Source organism: Bos indicus, chromosome 4, assembly GCF_029378745.1.
Source record: "Bos indicus isolate NIAB-ARS_2022 breed Sahiwal x Tharparkar chromosome 4, NIAB-ARS_B.indTharparkar_mat_pri_1.0, whole genome shotgun sequence".
NCBI classification, from domain to species: Eukaryota; Metazoa; Chordata; class Mammalia; order Artiodactyla; family Bovidae; genus Bos; species Bos indicus.
In genome coordinates, this window is record NC_091763.1 from 93870582 (window position 1) to 93896362 (window position 25781).

A 25781-nucleotide genomic window follows, 5' to 3' on the forward strand; every position below is an offset into this window, starting at 1 on the left:
TAGCTATTAATGTAATAATAGTAATAAGCTAATGATTTTTTATCTTTGAATGCAAGATGTTTCTGCACAATGAAAGTGTTTTTTTACTATTTTCATTTACTCTTACTATGAGCATATATACTGATGTAATGGTTTAACCTGATACATTAAAGTTCAAAGACTATAACCTAGGCTTACTCAGTTTTTCTGTGGGTTGGTAGTGTAAAAACTCTACTTATGATGTAGAAACCTAGAAATCAGAAAATATATATCCTTGAAGATGTCATGGCAACACAGCTATTTACAGTAAATACATTGGCAATAATTTTTGAAACTTTCTTTTTAGAAACCAGGATAAAACTGAATCTCTAGAGTAATAATGATTCTATAAGTTTGCACTATTTTTCTTTCATCACCTTTATTGTTGATCTGTTGGAAATTTCTATAAAAGTTTTACATCGTAGCCAATAATTTTTACTTTTCCATATGTTTAAGGTGGAGTATGGGGATTTTTCTCTTCTAATCTTTATAATGAGATATTTCTAGGGAAGTATATGGTGACTGAGAGTTCAGTCCAGGACTATAACATTGTTACAACTTCTGAGTAAACCTCATATTCTCTTACCTTTTTTTCTATGATGATGGCCTGAGCCCTGAAAGCAAGTTAATTTCCTATCCCATCTTGTTACATTTTTATAACTCCATGGCTTCCTTTACTATCCCTAAAGTATCCTCATCCCCCCTGATCTATTTCTTATAAGTAAGTGAACCCATTATTGATGGTGGTAGAATCCAGTGAACTCTCTACATTCTATAGAAGAATGTGTACATGTGCAACTTGCTGCTGTTCTGTTTTTTGTGAGACTTTCACTAATAGTGGAAGGAATGGAGTCAGAGCAAAAGTATCTGGTTCAGACATGGCCTTGTCAGAGTTACAGAGGCCTCATGGTTTTAAAGTCCACCTCTGTCTCCAGGGAGTCCCTGACAGAAAGGAAGAGGACTTGACCTGTGGTGCTCTCTCTGGCCCCAGGCCTTACTGATGGTGGCGCCTGTGACACCCAGCTGCACTGTGACACCCAGTATACACGTCTTGTTTTTTTTCTCTGATGCCTTTTAGTTCAGCCTCTTGTACAGCTGATCTCCTGTTTGGTAATCTAGCTTTGTAGGAAAACAGCGGGCATAGCAAAGTTTCAAAGAGGGTGCTTAGAGTTTTAGAGACATAAATCCTCAGTGATCTTGGAAATGACTTTCGTAATTAACTGCCTCAGCTGGGTTTTATCAGATGGCCTGGGAAATGCAGAATATGAATACCATTCCTGTTAGATCTGGAACAGGTAATGGGGCCAGCATTTACTGAGAAAATGTGATTTTTAACTGAGGAGCAGTATTTCTAGAAAACTCTTTCCTCTCACTTCTTTATCCCATTGTTACCTGTAATTTCGTCATCTTTTCATTTAATTCTGTACGATGTGATGTCTTTGGGGCCAGCGGGTATTTTTACCTGCTAGTTGTAGACATGTTTGTTCTTAGGGCTCTGCAGTGGCTAAGGGAGTCCAGCCCCACCCACTCTCTGGTTGCTTGGCATCAACCCTCCCTGGTTTTTGGGCATCTTGTTTACTTCTGCCCTTAATTCCCTGCAGGTGCGTAAGTACAAGAGCATGATCCTGGAAGACCTGGAGTCCGCCCTGGCAGAGCACGCCCCTGCACCACAGGAGGTTAACTCAGAGCTGCCGCCTCTCACGATAGATGGAATCCCAGTCTCTGTAGACAAAATGACCCAGGTAAGTAAGGGGCGGGGAGTGAGGAGGAGAAGCAAGTGACTCAGGTGTGGGCGGGCCTCACATCGCCTTTTAGTTTTGTCCTCAGTGATCCACCATCAGAGGAAGATGCAGGCTGGAGTCTGACAGTGAAACAGTAGCAACCTTGGGAAAGAAAATGTAGGCCAGAAGAATGCCCCCAGCCCAGGGCATGGATGTGGTCTTCTCTTCCTGTTGGCAGTTTTTTCCTTTCAGTTGGGCCCTTGGGTTACTTTTAGCTGGAATTGGTTTGGACAGGAGACTGTTAGAACTTTGATGAATCACAATCAAATGGGGCAAGAGACCTGCAGTCTCTTTTGAGCTGAGCTGGTCCTCTTTCCATATAAATTCTGAATTCTACCACACTGATGCCACAGGGGCCTCCCCTCTCCAGGGAATAAGAACACCCTCCTGGGTCATTGCTTCCCTGCTCTCCCTTAGAGAGGGAAAGTCAAAATGTGCTAATCCTGGTAAATCAACATAACCTCAGGGGTTTTGCTGAGACTGTTCCTTTTGTTTTTTTAGCTCTAAAAGTGATAGCTTGATCAAGATCAAATGCCTTTTTAAATAACATATCTTCCTACCTTTTTTCTTTATTAATACTTCTAGCTTTAAATCCAGTTGTGAGTTTTCTTTTCTTATCTTTGTTGTTGGTTTTTGTTTTTTTCTGGCCGTGGCACATGGCATGCGGGATCTTAGTTCCCTGACCAGGTATTGAACCTGCATCCCCTGCAGTGGAAGCACAGACTCTTAATCACTGGACCGCCAGCAAAGTCCCTTCTTTCTTTATCTTGTTCGACTTCAGCAGCATTTATCATACTCCTTCCTTCTCAGAACTTTCTTCTTCAGTTTCTGTACCCAACACTCTCCTGAATATCCTCCTGCCATTCTGCGTGCTCCCTCTCAGCTCTTCTGCTAGCTCCGCTTCCTCTTCTCACTTGACCAGTATTGGTGTGTCCCAGGGCTCTGTCTGTAGTTTTTCTTAAAGTAATCTCATCCTGTCAGATGGCCTTTATATCCCATCTGTGTGTGGTCTGTACTCCAGCTTATATTACTAGTAGATTTTCAGTACCAGACAGGCCCAAAACAGAACTTTAATTGCCTCCACTCCCCGCTCCAAATCTGTTCCTCCCCCTAGTACCCTCTCATCAGCTAACGGCTGCACAGTCCATCTGGTTGCTCAAGTCCCCACATAGGAGTAATCCTTGGTTTCCTGTTTTGCCCTCACTACCCACCAACCACATTTAGTTTTTCAGCAAGTCATGTCATTTCACCTCTGAACATACTCTGAGTCTGACCATTCGTCTCGGTCCCCTTCGCCACCCTTGCCCAAACCTTTAGCTTCTTGCATGGACTCTTTCCATTGATCAGTTCTGTTAATCTCCTTTCTGTTGCAGTCCATGCTCTACAGAGACACCAGAGATTGTTTAAAAAACTTAAATCAGGTAATATCACTCTTGGGTCAGCCCTTTAATGGCTTTCCACTCTTCCTAGAATCAAATTCAGACACTGCCAAGGCCTCTGAGGCCCTAAATAACCAGGCCTCTACCTCATTTCTCATTCTCCCCCTTAGTCACTGTGTTCTGGCCATGCTCGTCCTCCTTTCTGTCAAACACCCCAAACTCTTTCTTTCGCTTTTGCTATTTCCCCTACCTGAAACATTGTTCTCCCAGACTGTTGCATGATTGACCTTACCTTATTCAAAGTCTAGCTTAGATATCACCTCCTGAGACAAGCCTTTCTTGATTTTCCCATCTAATGAAGCTTTCTCTTCACCACCAAGTCACAGACTAATACAGCCCCATTTTACTGTCTTTGCAAGACTTATCACTACCTGAAACTGTCTTATTTGTTAAATTTCTACTTGTGTATGATCTGTTTCTTCAGCTAGAATTGAGAGCAAGGGCTTAGTTTCTTTCCATTCTTCACCATGGTCCAGTATAGCTGCCTGGCATCAGATAATATCTGTATTCTAAATATGGTTGACCCTGTGTATCTGTGATTTCTGCATCTGTGGATTCAACTGGGAAAAAATTGCAGAAAGTTCCAAAGAGCAAAATCTGAATTTGCAGCACTGGCACCTGTTGACATAGCATGTACGTTGTATTAGGTATTACAGGTAATACAGAGACAGTTCAAAGTGCACAGCAGGATGTGTGTAGGTTATGTGCAGATCCTGTGCCAGTTTACGGAAGGGACTGGAGCATCCTCTAATTTTGGCTACCTATGGTGGGCTTCTGCAACCAATGCCCCGAAGATACCAAGGGACTGCTCTAGTAATAGTATCTGTTCATTAGATGACCTGAAGGTCAGAACAGAAATGAGTCCAGTATCATGGGTAACTGGATCGCGGGGCTCCTGAGTAGGCATTCATGCAGTCCAGACGTTGATGCTGCAGCTCAAGGGGTGGCGCCTGGTTTTTTTCCCCTAAGTCTGAGCCAGTCTAAACTAGCAACTTGGTCTGAAGTAATGCAGTATTTTATAAATATAAAGCTAAATTGTAATCTTTTGATTGTTGGATTCATAGATCTTTCTGTGGATACTTGAAGCATCTCTAGATAGTGGTTCAAAGAGGAAAACATTACCTAAACTTTTTTCCTGTCACTTCATACCTGCTATTGTTAATACGTTGGGCTATTCTGACTGGTTAAAGAAAACATAAGGTGAATTTTACCTGACTAATGTAAAGAATCTACTCTGTCTCAGATATAAAGTACATCTAAAGCTGACTAAGCTTCTGATTAAGAGGCTTACTTAATCATTAAGAAGAAGGAATGTACCATGTTTAAGAAACTCTTCTCCTGCCATGGGAGTGTTTTGCTTCTTTGTCACATTTGGTGTGTTTAGTTGAAATAATCTGAGATTTTTATTATATTAAATCATGACTACTGATAATTAGGAAAGTTTGCTGATGATCATAGAAGTCAGAGCAAACAGTTTAATTATCATGTTGGGGGTAAAACATTTGAAACTGTTTTTTCATTTTTGTGAAATATGCATTCAGTAGAGCTTGGTGCAGTGGTGCATCCAAGGGAAGCTGGTACCAAGTCATGAGTCAGTCTCAGAAGTGCTTTGTTGGAAGCTACGTCTTCTTTATGGTTGTACATTCCCTCTGTACCCTTCTCACCACAGATGACAAGTGAAAAATAACACGTAGCAAACAAAACAAATGTGAGGAGGAGTGAGCAGAACGATGAAAAACCCAGCTCCCAGCTGAATGGAAATTTCTGAGTATTCCAATCCTGGGGGTGGCCCCCCCACAGTTGTTTTTTATTTAGTTGTATTTTATTTTGTTTTCCTCAAATAATTTCTTAATGTGAGACAAATACCTCCCTTTAAAAAAGTTTTTTTAACCTATTGATCCTAAAACTATTAAGGGTAGTAAAAGCAGAGTTTAATTTCAAACCAAACCTAGATAGGCAAGGTGATGGGAATATAAAGCATCAGCAATCGAATGTACATTGGTAAAATTTTTCCAGAGGGCAGGTTGGCAAAATTTTCAATGTGCATGTCATGCCCTCCAAATAAGCAAAGATACATGCTCATGGCATTGTTTACAAAAGGAAAATCTGAGAATAATGTGACTGAATAAATTATAGTAGTGGTGTTTACCTGGAAAGAAGAGCAGCTTAGCCCAGAAGAGACTGGAAGTGAATATGCAGTGAGATATTGGATGCTAGAAATGATGATTATCTCTCTATCACAGTAGAATAATACTGTGGTATATTAAATTAAAAACTGATTATAAAATAGCATTTCTTATGTACCGTATAATTTGAGGAGTTTAGGGCTTTATTTCTGTTTGTTTGTTTCTACTAGGGGGGCTAGATTTTTCCATTCAGGGAATACAGAATTAATGATCTCATTTGTTTAAAACATGCACACAAAACTTGAGCTTGTGTGTGTGAAATTTTAAAGGTGTATACACCAATATTAACAGTGATTATCACTGTGTGGTGGCATTATGGGTGATTTTCATTGTCTCTGTGTAATAAGCATGAATTACTTTTATAACCATAGAAACCCAAAATTGAATTTTTTAAAGTGCAAGTTTTATGATGTTTCTGCTTTGTTTTGTCCAACAATTTTTTTTTTTTTAGTGTTCTGGTGAAGATGTCAACTGTTTTGTTTTGTTTTTTTAATTCTCTTCTGTAGCTACTGTGTGTTGGAAGGCACAATACTAACTCTTTACAGGAGTATCTCATTTAATCCTTGCTGTCCAGTGTGAGAGTGTTTATGTATGTATATAATTTCTATTTTATAATCAAGGAAGAGCTCAGATATGATCTGTAACAATAAAGGACAAAGTGGATACCAATTTTGGATATTAAATTAAGTTTAAGTGTATACCAATTCTAGAGACCATGATTTCCTTGAAGTGATAAAATTCCAGATTTATAAAAGTGCACTAGAATAGAGATGGACTTGGGTTAACCAGACAGCTCAACTAATCATCTTATCTGCACTGAATGCTATGGAGATGACTACTTTAGAAATATAATTCGATATACGACCGAAAATGAGTTCTGAATCATCCAAAGAGAGTAAGTTGCATTCAGTATTGTTTCAATGTTCAGTTCAGTTCAGTCGCTCAGTCGTGTCCGACTCTTTGTGACCCCATGAATTGCAGCACGCCAGGCCTCCCTGTCCATCACCAACTCCCGGAGTTCACTCAGACTCACGTCCATCGAGTCGGTGATGCCATCCAGCCATCTCATCCTCTGTCGTCCCCTTCTCCTCCTGCCCCCAATCCCTCCCAGCATCAGAGTCTTTTCCGATGAGTCAGCTCTTCGCGTGAGGTGGCCAAAGTACTGGAGTTTCAGCTTTAGCATCATTCCTTCCAAAGAAATCCCAGGGCTGATCTCCTTCAGAATGGACTGGTTGGATCTCCTTGCAGTCCAAGGAACTCTCAAGAGTCTTCTCCAACACCACAGTTCAAAAGCATCAATTCTTCAGTGCTCAGCCTTCTTCACAGTCCAACTCTCACATCCATACATGACCACTGGAAAAACCATAGCCTTGACTAGAGGAACCTTTGTTGGCAAAGTAATGTCTCTGCTTTTGAATATGCTATCTAGGTTGGTCATAACTTTCCTTCTGGGAGTAAGTGTCTTAATTTCATGGCTGCAGTCACCATCTGCATTGATTTTGGAGCCCAAAAAAATAAAGTCTGACACTGTTTGCACTGTTTCCCCATCTATTTCCCATGAAGTGATGGGACTAGATGCCATGATCTTCGTTTTCTGAATGTTGGGCTTTAACCCACTTTTTCACTCTCCACTTTCACTTTCATCAAGAGGCTTTTTAGTTCCTCTTCACTTTCTGCCATAAGGGTGGTGTCATCTGCATATCTGAGGTTACTGATATTTCTCCCAGCAATCTTGATTCCAGCTTGTGCTTCTTCCAGCCCAGGGTTTCTCATGATGTACTCTGCATATAAGTTAAATAAGCAGGGTGAGAATATACAGCCTTGATGTACTCCTTTTCCTATTTGGAACCAGTCTGTTGTTCCATGTCCAGTTCTAACTGTTGCTTCTTGACCTGCATACAAATTTCTCAAGAGGCAGGTCAGGTGGTCTGGTATTCCCATCTCTTTCAGAATTTTCCACAGTTTATTGTGATCCACACAGTCAAAGGCTTTGGCATAGTCTGTAAAGCAGAAATAGATGTTTTTCTGGAACTCTCTTGTGTTTCTTTATTTTGATTCTTTAAAAATTAGAAAGTTAGCATAGTTAGTTAAAGTCAGAAGATCTAGTCTTTAAGTCCCAGCTCTATTGCACAGTAGCCCTGGTTCCTAGTTTCATCTAATGAAAGTGAGAAAACATGCCTTCCTACCTTATGGAGCTGGAGGTAGAAAAAATGAGATGTTACATTGAAAAGTAGTTTGAAAACTAAGGAATCACACAAAGTATTACTACTAATTAGAAATGCTAGATATATATGTTACCTATATTGAATAACCTGAACATAACATTTCTCACTCATTTTTTAACTTAGAGAAACTTAATGAACTTAGAATTTTGATTTTGCTCAGCAGTGAAGTACAACAGTACAGTTCACAGGGTATTAAAGAATTGAGGCATAAAGAGAGAAAACAACCTAGGGACTGAAGCAAGCTAGTGACAAACGAATAGAACTTAGACTGGAGTCCATACTGCCAGTGCTTGCTTCTCCCTCTCTGTCTCTCCCCCGACTCCTGTTACTCTCTCTCTTCCTTTTTTGTGTAAAACTATATTGTGATCATCACTCAGATTGAGCGTTTCAGGTCATCTACACTGAACAGTTACTGTTATAAAACAATTTCTTGATTTTCTCTAACAATCATCAAAATTGCCTTCTACAACAGATTGAAATTAAGATACTAATAACATAGTATCTTAAATTCTGTGTGAACTGAATGCCCTGATTCTTTTAGGAATCAGCTTATTAGTTTCGGGGTTTTTTTATGTTTTGCTTATTTTTGGTAAAAGTATAATTCTATATGAATAAATAGATTGTTTACCTGAAAAGCTTCTGTTTTTACTGTTATAAATATATCTTGATTCTGATATTTTTATGTTTATCCGGCAAAAACCACACAGCTCTGTAGTATTTTTAGTGAAAAAATGAAAACGTGAATTTCTAGGCTCCTTTAAGAACAGTTGCTAGACTTTATCCCATTTCTGTCTGCCTCTTTGCATAAGAATTGAAGGAGGTTGAGAAAAGGCTTAGGAGAAGAAATCATTAATTTAATATAGATTCTGCAACCTTGTTTACAATGAAATAATTAAATCATCTTTTTCAGAGGTTTTGAAAGCCAGTTTAGCAAAATTTTCTAGGATATTTCACATCAGAGACCAGAGGATGGCCTAATTGTGCTTTTCAAACTTCAGTGTACAAAGAAATCACCTGAGAGTCTTGTTTGTTTAAATGTAGATTATAGATCAGGTCTGGAGTGGGACCTGAGATTCTGCTTTCTACCTTCTAGGTGATGCCAGTGCTGTTGGCTCTCAGACTGTACTTTGAGTTTAAGGACTTAAATCATTTCTTGTAGAGTCTTTAATAATTACGATTTTGCTGGTGGAAAATCAGTTATGTTCTTTACCACATTTGAGTTCTTTAGGAGTCTTCTTGTTCTTGGGAGGTTGTTAATCTTTTTAGAATTTGTGTTAGAAAATATCCAGGCAAAGAATTATAGAATAAATACTTCTGGAAAGAACAGCCCAGTATTATTGGTTAAAATCCACTCCTTTTCACCTCTCCCTTTCTTCTCCTTCCTTGAACTTATTGCCCTCCTCTTACTCTCACTGGGGCAGTCTTTGTTGCTTTAATATCCCCTTGGAGTAATGATGCAACAGGATAGTAATTCTTCACCAGTTTTCAGGGGAATCTTCAGAAACATTCAGCAAAGTATGATTACTTCTTTGAAAGAAATTATTCACAGGGATTAATAGGTTTTACTCAGAAAATATTCATCAGTTATCAAGTTAGGTTTTTTTGCGTATTGCTTTGCTTTGTTCTAAAAAAGCATATATTTTCCCTTTTCTCCTCAAAGGCTAGGAAATTATGCTAAGTGAAATATGCCAAACACGAAGGACAAATATTGTGTGATTCTACTTACATGAGGTATCTAGAATGGGCAAATACATAAAGACGGAAGGTAGAATAGAGGTTACCAGGGGTTGGGGGAATAGAAATGGGATAGTATTGTTTAATGGATAGAGAGTTTCTGTTTGATGGTGAATGGGCTCTGGAAATAGCGGTGATGATTGCACAACATTGCAAATGTACTTAGTGCCACTGAACTGTATATTTTAAAATGATAAATCTCAGGTATATTTTACTACAGTTTAAAAAATTTTTAAATAAGGTCGGATAAGAAGTAATTAGTTCAGTGGTCCTCAAACTTGGCTGCACAGTAGAACCACAATGGGAACTTAAAATCCTAGTGCCCAGGTCATGCTCTAGACCAATTGGACCAGAATATTTGGGGATGAAATTTAGGCCTCTGCAGTGTTTAAACTCCCCAGGCAGTTCCATTGTGCAGTCAACTTTGAGAACCACTGTTATGGATCACAGGTCCTGACTGCTTCTCCTACTGTCATGTCAGAATCTCTGACATGACAAGCAGAGTAGGCTTTTCTTACTGTCTAAAATGATCAAAAAGTATTGATGTATCTGATTCCATTACATATCTTGTAGATGTTAGGTAGGCAGGATGCAATCAAGAGAAAAGAAAAATAACAAAAACATTGGCTGTGTTCTTATATAGAGCACAGCCTGTTTTGAGTAGAGTAAAATAATTCAGGGTATATTCAGGAATACTAAGGGAAGGGAACATGCATTTATATTCCATATTCAGGACAGAACTAGATTAGAGAAAAATAATTGTGTACTGTATGGCAAAGAATATCTAGAGCAGATGACTGTTTCTTTCAAATTAGTGAAAAGATAATTAGAAAAATAAAGTCTTAAAAATTGTAAAGAAAAATAATCAGTACACATATAAGTCTCAGCCTCACTAGTAATGATAATGAAAATAAATCATTTCTCCTATATCCAACGAGCCAAAATAAAAAAGAATAATTAGAAAATGTGAAGGCAGCTCAGGAGGCTACATGTGAAGTCCCGTTCCCCCCACGCTCTCGAGGCAGCTGGCAGGCAGGAGCCAGAACCTGTCTCAGCCCAGCAGCTTTGGACAGTGCACAGGTGCTGGAGCTATGCGCTTCTTCCCTTTTGGAAGCAAAACAAAGGAAAAATGTGAAAAGTGAAGGGAGGTTTTGAAATACTGGGTTTTGTTCTGCACCTTTGGTGGGAATAAGGTTGACAAAATCTTTTAGGACTATAGTCACACAGTATCTGAAAATGTTAAATGCATATACCCTTTAACCAGCAATTCTTTTCTGATAGAGAAATACTCACAGGTGTGCTCAAAGAAGCATGTCCAGGCAACTTTGTGTTGTGTTAGTGTTAGTCGCTCAGTCATGTCTGACTCTTTGCAACCCCAATGGACTGCAGCCCACCAGGCTCCTCTGTCCATGAGATTTTCCAGGCAAGGATACTGGAGTGGGTTGCCATTTCCTTCTCCAGGGGATCTTCCCAACCCAGGGATCGAACCAGGGTCTCCTGCACTGCAGGCAGATTCTTTACTGACTGAGCTACAACCTAAATGTTTATCAATAGGAAAATGGTTAAGTAAATTGGAAAAAATCTGTCCTGTGGATACTAGGCAACTACTTTTTTTTGAAAATGAGATTATTCTAGTTGTACCGCCACAAGCAGATCTCTATGGCAAAATGTTGAGTAGAAAAAGTGAATTATACTAACATATGTGTTTTTTTCATCATATAAAACTGTGCCTTTCCAGCATATATCTGTGCAAATGCATAGAATTTGACCTGTAAGAAAGGATGTTCATCAAATTAATGTCTCTGGACAGGTAACTAGATTAGGGAAGGGTGGATCAATAAGAGGGTTTTGACCTTATCTTATCCGTGTTATTTAGATTTTTATACAGAAGAGCACAGTTAGGATAAGGTAGCAGAAACTGACCAGTCTGAGACTCCTTCAAAGAGAAGGTAGAATTTTAAGAATGTTTTGATTAATGGGAGAGAGACAGTGTAATGGATTGATGTTGTATGGAGACAGAGGCAGAAGTGTTGGCTTGAGAGAGGAGTGTCTTCATTGGCTGTCCCTTGAATTCTGTGATTTTATCTTTCCTTCCAAACTTGTTCTTCCTGTGTTTCCATGAAAGTGTGTTTTATGGGAAAATGAGATGAAGAGAAACCAGTGTTTCTGCTGGCCCTCCTGGGGAATGTGGGGACGTAGGATTGGTGTTTCTAGTAGGGAAAACCACTTTCATTACCTCTGTGAACAGAGGTCAGGGGTACAAATAATTCCCAATAATGAGCAAAAAATCATTTTGCTTTTATTTTCTAATGCCCTTTAAATATCCATCTGAGTATGATAGGGACTATCAACTGGAAGTTCACAATTTTAAATTAAAATAATGAAGCCACAGTCTGAAAGTTCTTCAGTTTTCCTTCTCTGCTCTGTTGGCTGTTTTCCTGTTTGATGTAGAAAACATTATCTTTTAATGTGGCTTGATTTTAGCTGTTCTCTCTTGAAATATGTTGCATATTCTCCAAACTCTTCAGTAGATATGGGGTTGGCAAACATTTTATTTTGAAAGGCCTTTTCTTGGTAACTGAACCTAAGTGGACACCTGAAGCCTCAAAATTCTTCATCTCGGGTACATGCAGAGCAAAGAGAGAGGGAATGAGAAGAGTAGTTGGGAATATATAAGGCTGATGTATTGTTGGACCACAAAGAGTGGCTGAATTTACAAGTGGAAAATTTATAGCATAAGAAGAAGTATTGTTTCATTTTGGCCAGATTAAAACTTTAAGAGTTAGAAAAATCTTCTTAAAAACTATCTGTGGTTTCTATATAATCTTTATTTTTGATTGCCACTGGCACAAATTTAACATATTTTTTCTTTGCTGAATGTGCCCTGGAAGGAGTGGTGTTTTCTATTCTCTGCTGATTTGAGGGGGGCTTACTAACCAAGCTGGACACTTGAAGCCCGTCTTGAGCCCTAAATCAGAATGAGAGGCCAGGAAAGCTTGTTGCAGCCCAATTAAAGGACAGCCGGAGAGGATAGGCTTTACCTTTGCTCATCCTGTTGATTGTCTCCCCTGCGGATTAAAGACAAACCTTCCTTAACAAGCACATTGAGTAGCTTGGGTTTCCAAAACTCTCCAGGACCAGTAATTAATCCAACTGGTAATGAGAGCACAGTGTTGAATTCTGGAAAGAAATCATTTAACTCTTTCTATACTAGATAGCTCATTTCCCTTTATTAATATCCCTTTGTGAACACTCATTATTTGGAACAGTATAAAAATAGTGTGGTGGAAAATTGCCTTTATCACGTTATCTCTGTGCATTTAAATGCAAAAATTGTCCTTCATCCCTAAACTGTACATACTTGAAAAGTTAACTTTTCTGGTAGAAAGTGCTTTTTGCCTTTTATTTTGATATAGAGGCAAATTTTGTACAGTTGATGGTACTTTAAAAAGTTAAGATCTGACTCTGTATTGAAATTTGTTAATTTCACTCTGGGTCCATTTTTTAACTTAATGGGATTTTCTTTTTTTTTGTCTGTGGAAGTCACCTTTCCTTTGTGCTGCTTCTGTTTCTGCTGCCTCTCATTAGCCTCTACTATCTTCTTCCTAGGGCTTTGAAATATTTCCCATCTAGAAGTTCTAGCAAATAAAACATCTTTTCAGACTTTTATGAATACTTTGGTTTTTTTTGTTAATTTAGAGATATTTGGCCTTCTTGTTTCATTATCTCCTCATTCTATGGATATAAAGAACTCTCCTTTTGAAGACTGTTAATGGAATTAAAAGAAAGGGGAGACGTAAAAATTTGTGATACGAGTTTATTTTGTTTACGCATCTGAGAAAGCTATTGTTTTTCTATATGAAGAAATGTAAATATTGTGAGGATTGAAACTTTTCCTTCTCTATATAACTGAGGCTAGAAAAAGACACACTCCTAGGAAGCCAGGATAAAGGGAAAAATGACTTTGAGATGCACTTTCTTAAAATAACTGAAGAAGTGACCTCATGAGCCAGCTGATAGCCTGGGTTTGCAAATGGATACATTTCTATTAGCCTGCTGCTTGATGCCACAGAGCCAAATATATAACAGAGTGTATTATATCATATCCTGCAGGCTGGAGACTGTCTGGGAGACAAGGGGGGCTTAGAAAGAGAGGTGAAATAGCAGGCTTGGGACACGAATTAGCAATGTAAATACTGTCAACCAAAACTTTTTATTAGTTGAACATGACCGATTTGGGTTTGTGATTCCATATTATCTGCTAATTTCTATCATCTTTCAATTAAATAATATTTAAATGAGAAAGCTTGATATTTAAGTAGGTTCTTCAATACAAGGGTTGCTGTACTCATTCTCTCAATAAGACTTAAGTATTCCCATTTCTGTTTGTTTTCTTTCTCTACAAGCCAGAAGTCCATGTCCTTGGGTCTGACTCATGCTAAAATTGTTCTCATTTTGGTCATAAGAGGCAATGTAAGTGTGTCCTTAGATGGAAGATGTTGCTTATGTCTGGAGTACTGTAGACCCTCAGGTTCAGAGGAAAGCAGGAGGTCTGAGGGGGAAGACTATAACTTGATAAACTGATTCTCTTGCCAAAAATCATTGTTAGCAATTAAGAATATTCACAAAGTAGCCTCCCCTTCTCCCCCAGCATACACACCCATCGTGGTAACCATGCCAGAAAACAAAGAATGGTAGTTGTCTCTGTGGTTAACTGTTTGGTCTGGATTTGATTTGTAAAATAATTTGGGTGAAATCCATAATATGTTTAAGGTCAACACAGGTGTCATTATGTTTATCTATATGTCAGACTCATAGACATTGGACTACCTTACTAAAAACTTTGTAGAAGAGATTTAGAGTTATTTTCCCTTTTTATTAAGTAAATCCCATTTTTTCCCATATATTTTCATATAGTCAGTCATGTTACTGAATTCTTACTGTTTATAGTGGTTTTTCATTTTATTCTCTAGGGATTTCCAGATACACAATCATACTATTTACAAATAACAGTGATTTTCATCTGTTCTCACCTCTTAGTTCTCTCATCTTATTGTTCTGATTACTATCTCCAGAACAACACATTTGTTTTTTTTTCTGAAAACATGTTGACTTTGTTTGACACCTTATATGCATAGATGTTCTAGAAGGGAGATGAGCTATAGCATCAGTAGAACCTTAGGGGGTAGAAATCAAACACAGGACTAGATATTCTTGATCTTATAGGAACAAGTCTATGACATGCAGCTTAAGGTGCACTTTATCAACGTACGTATCATTCTCCATCACTCATGGAGCTCTAGTAACCTGTGGGAAGCAGTCAGTTCTAACATCACATTTTGGAACTCTCTAGGACCCTCCAGGAAGGCTCTTTATTTTATAATCTTAGAATTTGTGGGAGACACAAACACATCCCAGATGAATTTTATGACTGCTGATGACTGTGCTCTTGTTTTCTAGGCCCAGCTTCGGGCATTTATCCCAGAGATGCTGAAGTACTCTACAGGTCGGGGGAAACCAGGCTGGGGCAAAGAAAGCTGCAAGCCCATATGGTGGCCTGAAGATATCCCATGGGCAAACGTTCGGAGTGATGTGCGCACGGAAGAGCAGAAGCAAAGGGTGAGGTTTCTCTAGCCTGAGTTTCCTATTGCTTTTTTATTCTGAATCAACCAGCTCATTTTTGTTGTTCTACTTCTTAGGCTATAAAAAGTCTAAAAATATGTGTAGTAGTCAAACCTATCCTCGAAAAGAAGTTTGATATCCACTGATTCCCGTTTATCAGTCCATCACCATAAAGACTTGGGATAGGTCTATTAATTTATATTCCTCTCTGCAGTTGCCTTTTGGACTATTGTAATTTTATAAGGTGCTTGGAAAACTAAAGAAACTCGAAGTAAAAGTATTAACCACTTTGCATATTAAGTTGCTTCAGTTGTGTGCAACTCTTTGCGACCTTATGGATGGAGCCCTCCAAGCTCTTCTGTTCATGGGTTTCTCCAGGCAAGAATACTGGAGTGGGTGGCCATGCCCTCCTCCAGGGGATCTTCCCGACCCAGGGATTGAACCCATGTCTCTTAAGTCTCCTGCATTGACAGGCAGCTTCTTTGCCACTAGTGCTACCTGGAAAGCCCCATTAATCACTTTGAAGACTCAGAAATGTCCTTATTTCTGGTTAGCAAGAATCACTGTTGAAAATACATATAGAGAGATGTGAAACTAGTCAAGTCTGATGATAATGAAACATTTTAAAAAAGAAGAAAGACTAAACCAGATATCCTCCCTTACTTGTTCTGCATATTTGTTTTTTGGTTAGCTTTTAAATTTTACTAAGAATCTCATATAAAATTCTTGACAAAAGAGTAACCTTCTTTTATGAGAGGTTTACGAGTTGACCTCAGGTTAGAGTAGGGTATAAAACCCAAAAGCTAATCCAGACCTTGATCAGGAAGGAAACCAGTGTGAAATCTCTGGTACTTGGTGCTGAATTTCCCTGTGTTCAAAAGGGTCTGTGAGAAGTATCCTGAAGAGAGTTACCCCATCCCAGTTTGATTTGGTTTGTTTGATAACTAACCAGCTGCTTATTCCCCAGTGGAACTAAATAACCAGCGTTCTTTGTGACTTTATGTGCTTTTCTGGTCTTTTGATGACAGGTTTCATGGACCCAAGCACTACGGACCATAGTTAAAAACTGTTATAAACAGCATGGGCGGGAGGACCTTTTGTATGCTTTTGAAGATCAACAAACACAAACACAGGCCACAACCACACACAGTATAGCCCACCTGGTACCATCACAGACTGTAGTCCAGACTTTTAGTAACCCTGATGGCACTGTCTCGCTTATCCAGGTGAGTAAACCTTACGGTGAGTAAATCAGATTGTGATTTCTGAAGCAGGTCAGACTAGAGAGTTTTATTTACATAAATTCTTATATGAACTTTATACAGCTCCCTAAGATTTTACTACCTGAACTTGATTTTTTAAATAATATTTTAAATTGCTTGTATTTTGCTAAATACAGAGCTATAGATAGCTTTTCTGTGTATTTCCAAATCAAAGCTCTGTTTAAAAAAAAAAAAGGTTTTCATTTTTTTGTTATTTTACTCTGTTAGTGGCCAGGAAATAGTCCTTCTGAATTACCTTTTCTGTGGTAAAACACAATTTGTTGGTAGATCAGTTCAGTTCAGTTCAGTTGCTCTGTTGTGTCCGACTCTGCGACCCCATGAACCGCAGCATTCCAGGCCTCCCTGTCCATCACCAACTCCCGGAGTCCACCCAAACCCATGTCTATTGAGTTGGTGATGCCATCCAACCATCTCATCCTCTGTCATCCCCTTCTCCTCCTGCCCTCAATCTTTCCCAGCATCAGGGTCTTTTCAAATCAGTCAGCTCTTCACATCAGGTGGCCAAAGATGGAGTTTCAGCTTCTACATCAGTCCTTCCAATGAATAGTCAGGACTGATTTCCTTTAGGATGGACTGGTTGGATCTCCTTGCAGTCCAAGGGACTCTTCAAGAGACTTCTCCAACACCGCAGTTCAAAAGCATCAATTCTTTCTTTATAGGCACTCAGCTTTCTTTATAGTCCAACTCTCACATCCATACATGACCACTGGAAAAACCATAGCCTTGACTAGACGGACCTTTATTGGCAAAGTAATGTCTCTGTTTTTCAGTAGGCTTTCTAGGTTTGTCATAACTTTCCTTCCAAGGAGTAAGCATCTTTTAATTTCATGGCTGCAATCACCATCTGCAGTGATTTTGGAGCCCCCAAAAATAAAGTCAGCCACTGTTTCCACTGTTTCCCCATTTATTTGCCATGAAGTGATGGGACCGGATGCCATGATCTTAGTTTTCTGAATGTTGAGTTTTAAGCCAACTTTTTCACTCTCCTCTTTTACCTTCATCAAGAGGCTCTTTAGTTCTTCTTCACTTTCTGCCATGAGGGTAGTATCATCTGCATATCTGAGGTTATTGATATTTCTCCTGGCAATCTTGATTCCCTCCTGTGCTTCCTCCAGCCCAGCGTTTCTCATGATGTAGTCTGCATGTAAGTTAAATAAGCAGGGTGACAACATACAGCCTTGACATACTCCTTTTCCTATTTGGAACCAGTCTGTTGTTCCATGTCCAGTTCTAACTGTTGCTTCCTGACCTACATATAGGTTTCTCAAGAGGCAGATCAGGTGGTCTGGTATCCCCATCTCTTTCAGAATTTTCCACAGTTTATTGTGATCCACACAGTCAAAGGCTTTGGCATAGTCAATAAAGCAGAAACAGATAGGGAACCTCTAAAATTCATATTGGGGTGAGAAGAGAAAGTTGGTTAGCTGACATAAGGCACCAGTGATGAAACATGATGGCTTCTAATATTGACTTATTTGATTGAAGTAAAACTCTGAAGCTCATGTTAGTGTCTGATGTATTATTTAAATCATTGATTTCATATTTCAATGCATATTAATCATTACCTCTGCTGAATTTGGGATTGAATGAATCTTTACTTCTGAGCAAAGGAGAGGTTGAAGAAACCATTCATCGACACTTATTACTTCAATTTTTTTGTTTAGGTTGGTACAGGGGCAACAGTAGCCACATTGGCTGATGCTTCAGAATTGCCAACCACAGTCACTGTCGCCCAAGTGAATTATTCGGCGGTGGCTGATGGAGAGGTAAGAAAGAGGATTCGGTCTGTTTTCACTTGATGCTTGAATGTATAGGTGGAAGAGAAGGGAGGGGCCAGAATATGAAGAGACTGTAAGTAGCCTAGACATCTATAGCATTGTCTTATATAAACCTTCTAAAAATATCATTCCATGCCAGTTTTGCAAATAGCATACTCAGTGTATGACAGTTGAAATTAATGGATCTTTATGATTCAGACGTAACTGTCAGGAACTTAAAATTTTACATTTGCAACATAGCATTTTATATCCATTAAATACTTTTATGCTGTGAATCCCAAAGAATTTAATCTTTAGACTTTATTTTTTAAAATTAGATCATTAAAACAAGCTGACTAAAACATTCTTTGAAGGGATATATATATGTATATATATTTGTAAATCAGTAGACATGATTTATTGCATTGTAAATGAGCCTTTGAAAATACTTCACAGGAAAATCCTTCCTTGGGAATTCCCAGGCAGTCCAGTGGTCAGGACTCGGCACTTTCACAGCATGGTCCAAGTTCAGGCCCTGGTTGAAGAAGTAATATCCCACAAGCTGTGTGACACAGTCAAGAAAACCCTCAAAGAAGCAAAAATAAAAAAAAGCAAGAAAATTCTTCCATATCAAAACTGATCTAATTATGAGATATAAACTTAAAGGTAGTTAACCTTTATTGAGCACTCAGTCAACTAAGCACTTCTCAGCTCTAGAAGTATAGGTTCTGTTATCATCTTCGCTTTTTACACGATAAAAAGGGGAAAGGTTAGTGACTTGTCTAAAGGTACAGAGTAACCTAAGTGTGCAAGCTGGGTAACACATTTAGAAAAATGTTGTCTAAGCTCTGAGCCATCAGTGAAGTTCAGGAAAGGGTTTGTTAAGTGACTGTAGGCTTTTCCCCTAAAGGTTGTACTCCTGAAGTTTGAAAACTAGCCAACAGATGTCAAAGAGCCATTTTAGAAATGAAACTAAAAATACCATCTCCTCTGCTCAAAACCATAGACTGAGAACATCACAAAATCACTATAATTTGTGCATCTCAGGAAAGATAAAGAACTGCTGCATTTCATGGCTAGTGAGGTGAAGAGAATTACAGCAGGCTCCCGCCAGCCAGTGTGTGGTGAGCCCCTGCCATGCTGCAGTTCAGGTGTTAGATGTATGGAGCTGAATTACACAGGAACCCTGCTCTCAGAGAGGGGTCTGTGTGAATGAACTGTAGTCCTCGCTGTAAGAGATGCTGCAAAGTGGTACCTTCAGGATAGAATGTTTCTGGTAACCGAGACTGGGAGGATTTGGGGCAGAAGATGGCCTTTGGTTTCCCAGTATAGAAAGGTAAAAGTCAACAGGAAATTGACTTATCAATTTCCATATGATATGGAAGAATGGACTAGCTGAGGGGGAAAGTTGTCAGTCCCCAAACACTAAGACTAAAGGACAGACACTCCCTGAAGTGTGAAGGAGGTAGTGAAGACACAGGTTGGTACGTCTGTGGGATTGGTTACTTTTTGAAGTTATTTACCACATCTCCCGGAGAAGGCAATGGCAACCCACTCCAGTACTCTTGCCTGGAAAATCCCACGGATGGAGGAATCTGGTAGGCTGCAGTCCATGGGGTCGCTCAGAGTTGGACACGACTGGGCAACTTCACTTTCACTTTAATGCATTGCAGGAGGAAATGGCAACCCACTCCAGTTCTTGCATGGAGAATCCCAGGGACGGTGGAGCCTGGTGGGCTGCCGTCTATGGGGTCGCACAGAGTCGGACACGACTGAAGCGACTTAGCAGCAGCAGTAGCAGCAACCATATCTCCCTACTGAACGTTTCCTAGGTTTAAAGAAAGTAACTTTGAGTTTCTATTTAAAGAAAGTAACTTTGAGTTTCCTAAACACTTCTCTAGAGATGAGTTTTTTGAAACCTGTTTTACAAAATAACTACACGTAATCAACACTTTCAAAAGTTCATGGAAAATATGAAGGAAAAAACATCTTAGTCATGTGTCTGTGGCTTTTCTAGCAGACTAACATCATTTTAAGTCATTTTTATGGAAGTGTGTGAATGACATACACAAATAACCTGTTGGTAAATATCCAAATTCAGTCAGATTTTAAAAATTCTCACCCTTCCTATATTTCCAATAAAACAAAAAGCATATGAAGAAAAGAAGCATATATTGTCTCAAAAAGTGGCAAAATGTTTTAGATTTTATGGTTCTCTTCTGTTTGCCTTCTGATTTCTCTTAGATGTTGACATGATTGTTAAGCATCTTAGTTTTGAGCCATGAGTGCTGTGATTAGTCAGACTATCTCACAGGCTTGGAAAGGTAAGACCACATGAAGCCAACAAAGCATTGCATCAGATGACTCAGGAGAAACATCCTTCTGCCTGTATTTAGCATAGTTTCTTCCCAGGAACAGAAAGTACTTTACAGAAATAGACATACTTTTAGAAGTTGTACGGTCATTGTGTTATCCTAGCCTTGCCAGTAAGAGCTCTTAGATTAAATCATACTGCATTCAACATCCAGTTAGTTGCGTCACTATGATATCTGATAATAGTGGTACACATGATTCCGTTGAAGAAGCAGCAGAAGAGCTGAACTATGGACACATTAGAGATGTGAACTTTAAACTGAACCATCAACACATGTTAACAGTTTTGAAGTTGCATAGCTTATTTTAGGTGGGCTTTTTATGAATATCAATTTATTTGAAGTATGGGCACACTGAAGAACAAGCAGGGAAATATGAATAATGGAACATGTTCTTCATCTGGCCGTTAAGTAAATGCTTTCTGAGTTCTGTACCAGGCACTATATATACTAGAAGTGAGCAACTTCACTCTCACTTTTCACTTTCATGCATTGGAGAAGGAATTGGCAACCCTCTCCAGTGTTCTTGCCTGGAGAATCCCAGGAACGGGGGAGCCTGGTGGGCTGCCGTCTGTGGGGTCGCACAGAGTCGAACACGACTGAAGCGACTTAGCAGCAGCAGCAGCAGAGGAAAATAAAGACCTTCCTTGCTCTTAAAGAGCGCACAGGTAGCTGGTAGAGAAAAACACATCAGAGAAAATGGCAATGAGATAAGGATCTAGTAGAAGCCAGCCGAGGATGTGGTGGGACACAAGATGAGAGGTCCTGAGCCTTGGGCTGGCTGTAGGGAGTTGTCTTCAAGCGGAGCTGTCCCAGCTCTCATCTCACCTGGTCTCAGATTGGAGGGGTAAATAGGAAGCAACGGCAGGAAGGACGGGAGCTGTGTTCCTGTCAAAGGGAGCAGCACACGCAGCACATCACAGTGTGACAGTGGGGGAGAGCCACAGGTGGTTCATGGTGGCCAGAGCGACAAGGTCGCCACGGTTTGAAAGGCCTCACTGTAGTGGCTCTGTCTCAGAAAAGCACAGAAGCTGACCATACGTCCTCTGAATATCTTTCCCTTCTAGAGTGTGTGGCCCTTTCTCTGGGACATGGTGATGCCCAGGCATAGATAACCATAGAGTGGTTCCCAAAAGATGGCAAGGGAGTCAGCAAGAGCCCAAGCAAGCACAACCAAAGCACTGAGACTCAAGAATAGGAAATTCCAGAGAAACGTTAACACCTAAGCTGGTTGATGTATTGCCTATCAATACTCTGAATAAAAATCTCTTCATGTACTTCTTATTCCTACTTCTTCTCCACCCTTCACCACAATCCATTAATCTTCTGTGCCATAAATTCAACTTCCTTAACGTATACTGTATATGGCAACATTCTAATACCATTTCCACTACAAATAATAGCTGTAACTAAATGCATGTGTATGAAGTTGCTGCTGCGAGTTGAGCCTGAGTACTTGGGAGAGCTGCACAGGGCCACACTCTGCAGCAGGGTGGGCAGAAGTATAGTGGGGCAGATCTGGAAAGAGGAAATGCTACAGGGCTGGCCAGCTTCAGCTGATTTTCAGAATAGAATCATCGGCCATCTAGAAATTGGGAATGTAATTCATCATCTCAAATGATGTTGTTTTCTGTGATGCTCATTGGGGTAATAAGATCAAAGCGATAATATCTTAAGAAGCAAGAGTTTTGTGAATTCCTGAGTGGGCACCTTTGCAGCTTTAAAGGAAAGAAGTAGGATGTCTCTGGCTCTTAGAGCATGGAAGGCTTGCAGCCACAACCCACTGCCCATAAGAACTCAGGGCACATACTAAGGTAGCTCAGAGGGGTGTCTCATTCTCTGGGGGGCCTTTGACAAACATTTGGAGAAGCACTGTGATAATCAAAGTATAGCAATAGAACCAAAGAGGGAGGCATTTTAAGGATCTGTTCTCTTAGAGCTTGTGATACTTTCTTTGGGACACAGTAATGTCCCAGCACAAGTGAACTAGCACTGGGCCCCCGTGGGAGCTCCAGTAAGAAGAGCTAGCATCCTAAGACCTGAATCTGTAGAAATACTATACCTGAGCTGCTTGGCTTATCACCTGCCATGTTTTAGAACTGAAATGGCTTTCATTGCCCCTGCTGCTTTTTGGGTTTTGGTGGTGGTGGATGGGAGAGATACTCAACAGTATTTATTGAACAAAATGGACTGAAGTAGCTAGATTCAGGTATCCAGAACTGGGGGATGGGGGGATGGAATCTCTTAATGCAAAGCATTATACTGAAATCAGTCATTGTCAGCCAGATACACCCCTATGCCCATCAGAGAGGACATTTGGCAGTGTCTGGAGATATTTTTGATTCTCATGACTGGGGAGGATGCTGTTAAACATCCTACAATGCACAGGACAGAACTCAAAGAATTGTTTAACCTAAAATGTCAGTAGTGCCAAGGCTGAGAAACCCTGTGCTAGATCTAAAAAAGCTGAATTTTGATCTACTCGAATAACCAGATAGTATGGTTTTTTGTTTTGTTTTGTTGGTTGTTTTGTTTCCTCATAATTCCTCACCAGTAAAAAAAAAACAGTTTTTGCTACATTAAAAAAATTTATTTATTAAATTTGGCAGTTTCCATCAAAAATAAAAATAAGTAATTTTGATATATAATTCTACCTCTAGGAATTTACTGAATAAGTAGACTCACATAAACTATACAAAGTACTATATATCATCCAGTACTGTTTGTAATAGCAAAGCATTGGAAGCTACTTAAATGCCCTTTAAAAAAATGACTGGTTAAATAAATCATGTGTATCTATGTAATGCTATGCAGCCATTATTATGAATCATGAACGTATGAAGTAGTTTGATACATTCCAAGTTAGAATCATTTCAGAGCTGTATTGTTTGTGAAAAAAGCAGGGTATAAGAATATATGTAGCATATGCTGCAGTTTTTCTTCAGAGTGTGTGTGTGTCTAAATACGCTCATACATCAGAGAATATCCCTGCAGAGAAATGCAGGAGAAATGGAGAAACAGGTGATGGTAGTGGCCTTTGGCAAAGAGTCTGGAATACTGGCACTGTATCCCCTTTGGTACTGGTTGAATGTTTTTTTAGAAGTATACTTATGGTTTGTTCAAAAACTCAGATATTTTGAAAATTATTTGAAAGGATACAGTGGAAAATCTTGCTTTCTGTTTTCTATCCAACCTATTCCCACATCTCCACACACACTAAGGAAAATATTTTCATTGGTTTCTTTTGTGTCCTTCCAGAATTTCTTTGTGCAAACGTAAGCAAATTCAAATATATATTCTAATACCTCCTTTTTAACCCAAAAAATATCATGCTAAAAACCCTGTCCTATACATTGTAAGTCATGTTAATTTATAGTTTGTATGTATTTGGCTGAGCACATGGCAATTTTTTAGAAATATGACTTTTGAAATCATAATCCCCATCCTCTTGTGACTGATTTTTTTAACTAGCCTGTCCTTTTCTGCCTCAGGTGGAACAAAACTGGGCCACGTTACAGGGGGGTGAGATGACCATCCAGACAACGCAAGCGTCAGAGGCCACCCAGGCGGTAGCATCATTGGCAGAGGCCGCAGTTGCAGCTTCTCAGGAGATGCAACAGGGAGCTACGGTCACCATGGCACTCAACAGGTGGAGGCAGGGGTGGGCAATAAAAGAGGAGGGTGACTCTGTCCCTGTATACAGATGTAAAGAGAAACGTCGTACCTCACTTTGTCACAACTGGCATTTGAAACTTAATACTCTTAACCCATAAGATATTGTAAAGTTGTCTTGTAATCAGCCCTCACCCACCCTATTCCCATTCCACTCCACCCCCAGCAACCAGTTCAGCCTTTCTGACTTCCTGCTAAAACCTGCTGGTCAGGGATATGGGTCCCTTTTGCTGTATCCTGTTCTGTGATCATTAACAGACCAAAAGCAACAGCAAGGTGTACCTTGTGTTTTTAAAGGGACCAAAGGATGTAATAATAAAAAAAAAAAAATCAAGAAGCTTTGGGATTGATTTTCCTTTTACCCTACAAAGAAACTGCTTTTTGTTATGGATATTAATCCGTGTTTTAGCTGATCAGGAGCTAACTTTACTGACTTTTCAAGAAATTTGTTCTTTGCTTATCAGTGCCTTTGAAATAAAATAAGTTTTGGATTATTGGGGAAAAACTGAACCTTTTTTCTTCAGATATACTTAGGAAGGATATTGTGAATGGAATACTCTAGTAAGAAGTAGTTCCCAAAACGAAATTGTATTGTTTTCCATGTTGTTCCTTCTATTGATTGTTGACAGAAAAAAATCATCCCCATATTATTCTTCTTCTTGTTCATTGCTAACACAATTTTATTTTCAATGGACCCAGATACTTTAAATAATGGTTAAGAGGGTGTGCTTTGAGGCCAGGTTACCTGGGTTTGAATCCCATCCTCTGTCCCTTACTAGCTGTTTGACTTGGGCAGTTTACTTGACCTCAATGCCCAGGCTTTCCTCTGTGTAAAACGGGGGTAAAGACAGTACCTACTGTGAGAATTGGAGTAAGAGTTGGAAAAGCCAGTGCATATGAGAGCCTCAGATTAGTGTCCAGTGTATGGTAAGGCTGCTGTTATCATTATGTGCAGCAGCTGTTAGTCTCAAATGGTCGCTGAATTCTTGTGACATGCCAGCACTCTACTAGGTAAGATTGTATATAACGAGTGCTCTAAGATACAATGTCTGCCATTAAAGAAATAATAATGTGGTTGGGAGATTGATTTCAGTAAAACACTTAGCAAACATATTAGTTAGAGTGTAATTCACTGTACAATTGTATAGTGTAGACTATGAACATAGGGGGAATTCAGAAGGGGATCACCTCCTTCAAAATATAAACATCAGATAAAGTTTAGATTGGCTGTGATGGACAGTAGAAGGCCTTGATAGGCTTAGTTAGGTACAGGTTTCCATGAGGCTGTATAGTACAGTTGCTGAGACCATTTCTGAGGTCATATTGGTTCAGGTTTGAATCCTTCCTCTGCCATATAGTTGTCATACTGTCTTGAGAAATTTCACCCCTGAGCATTGGTCTCATCAAATAAGGATAATTTTCATCATGTAGAACCGTAAAGATTCATTGAAATGATGGATATAAGTCTCATCAAACTGGCTGGCCTGTAGTCAGCATTTCAGGATTTATATTTATTATCATTTAACTTAGATTTTAAGATTCATCTATTCAGAATTGCTTATAGTAAGAAGAGATTAGAAATGGAAGTCCACTTGAGAAGAGGTGGTCCACTTGTGACTTGTCAAAGGCTTGGAAACTACTAGTAAGAGTGGAGATAAAGTGACTGGATTTTGAAGGAAGTATGGCCAGGAC

The 25781-nt window shown here is 39.4% G+C and overlaps 1 protein-coding gene across 7 annotated transcripts in view; it reads left to right on the forward strand.

Moving 5' to 3' along the window:
- The window catches only part of NRF1 (nuclear respiratory factor 1), a 130754-nt gene that overhangs the window by 69622 nt on the left and 35351 nt on the right, over positions 1 to 25781 (forward strand). For all 7 annotated transcript variants that reach the window (XM_019959069.2, XM_019959072.2, XM_070788158.1 and 4 more), the window contains 5 exons: positions 1620 to 1760; positions 14844 to 15002; positions 16034 to 16231; positions 17953 to 18054; positions 23909 to 24066. In XM_019959069.2, the coding sequence (XP_019814628.1) occupies positions 1620 to 1760; positions 14844 to 15002; positions 16034 to 16231; positions 17953 to 18054; positions 23909 to 24066 (758 nt within the window). The remainder of the gene's footprint in view (positions 1 to 1619; positions 1761 to 14843; positions 15003 to 16033; positions 16232 to 17952; positions 18055 to 23908; positions 24067 to 25781) is intronic.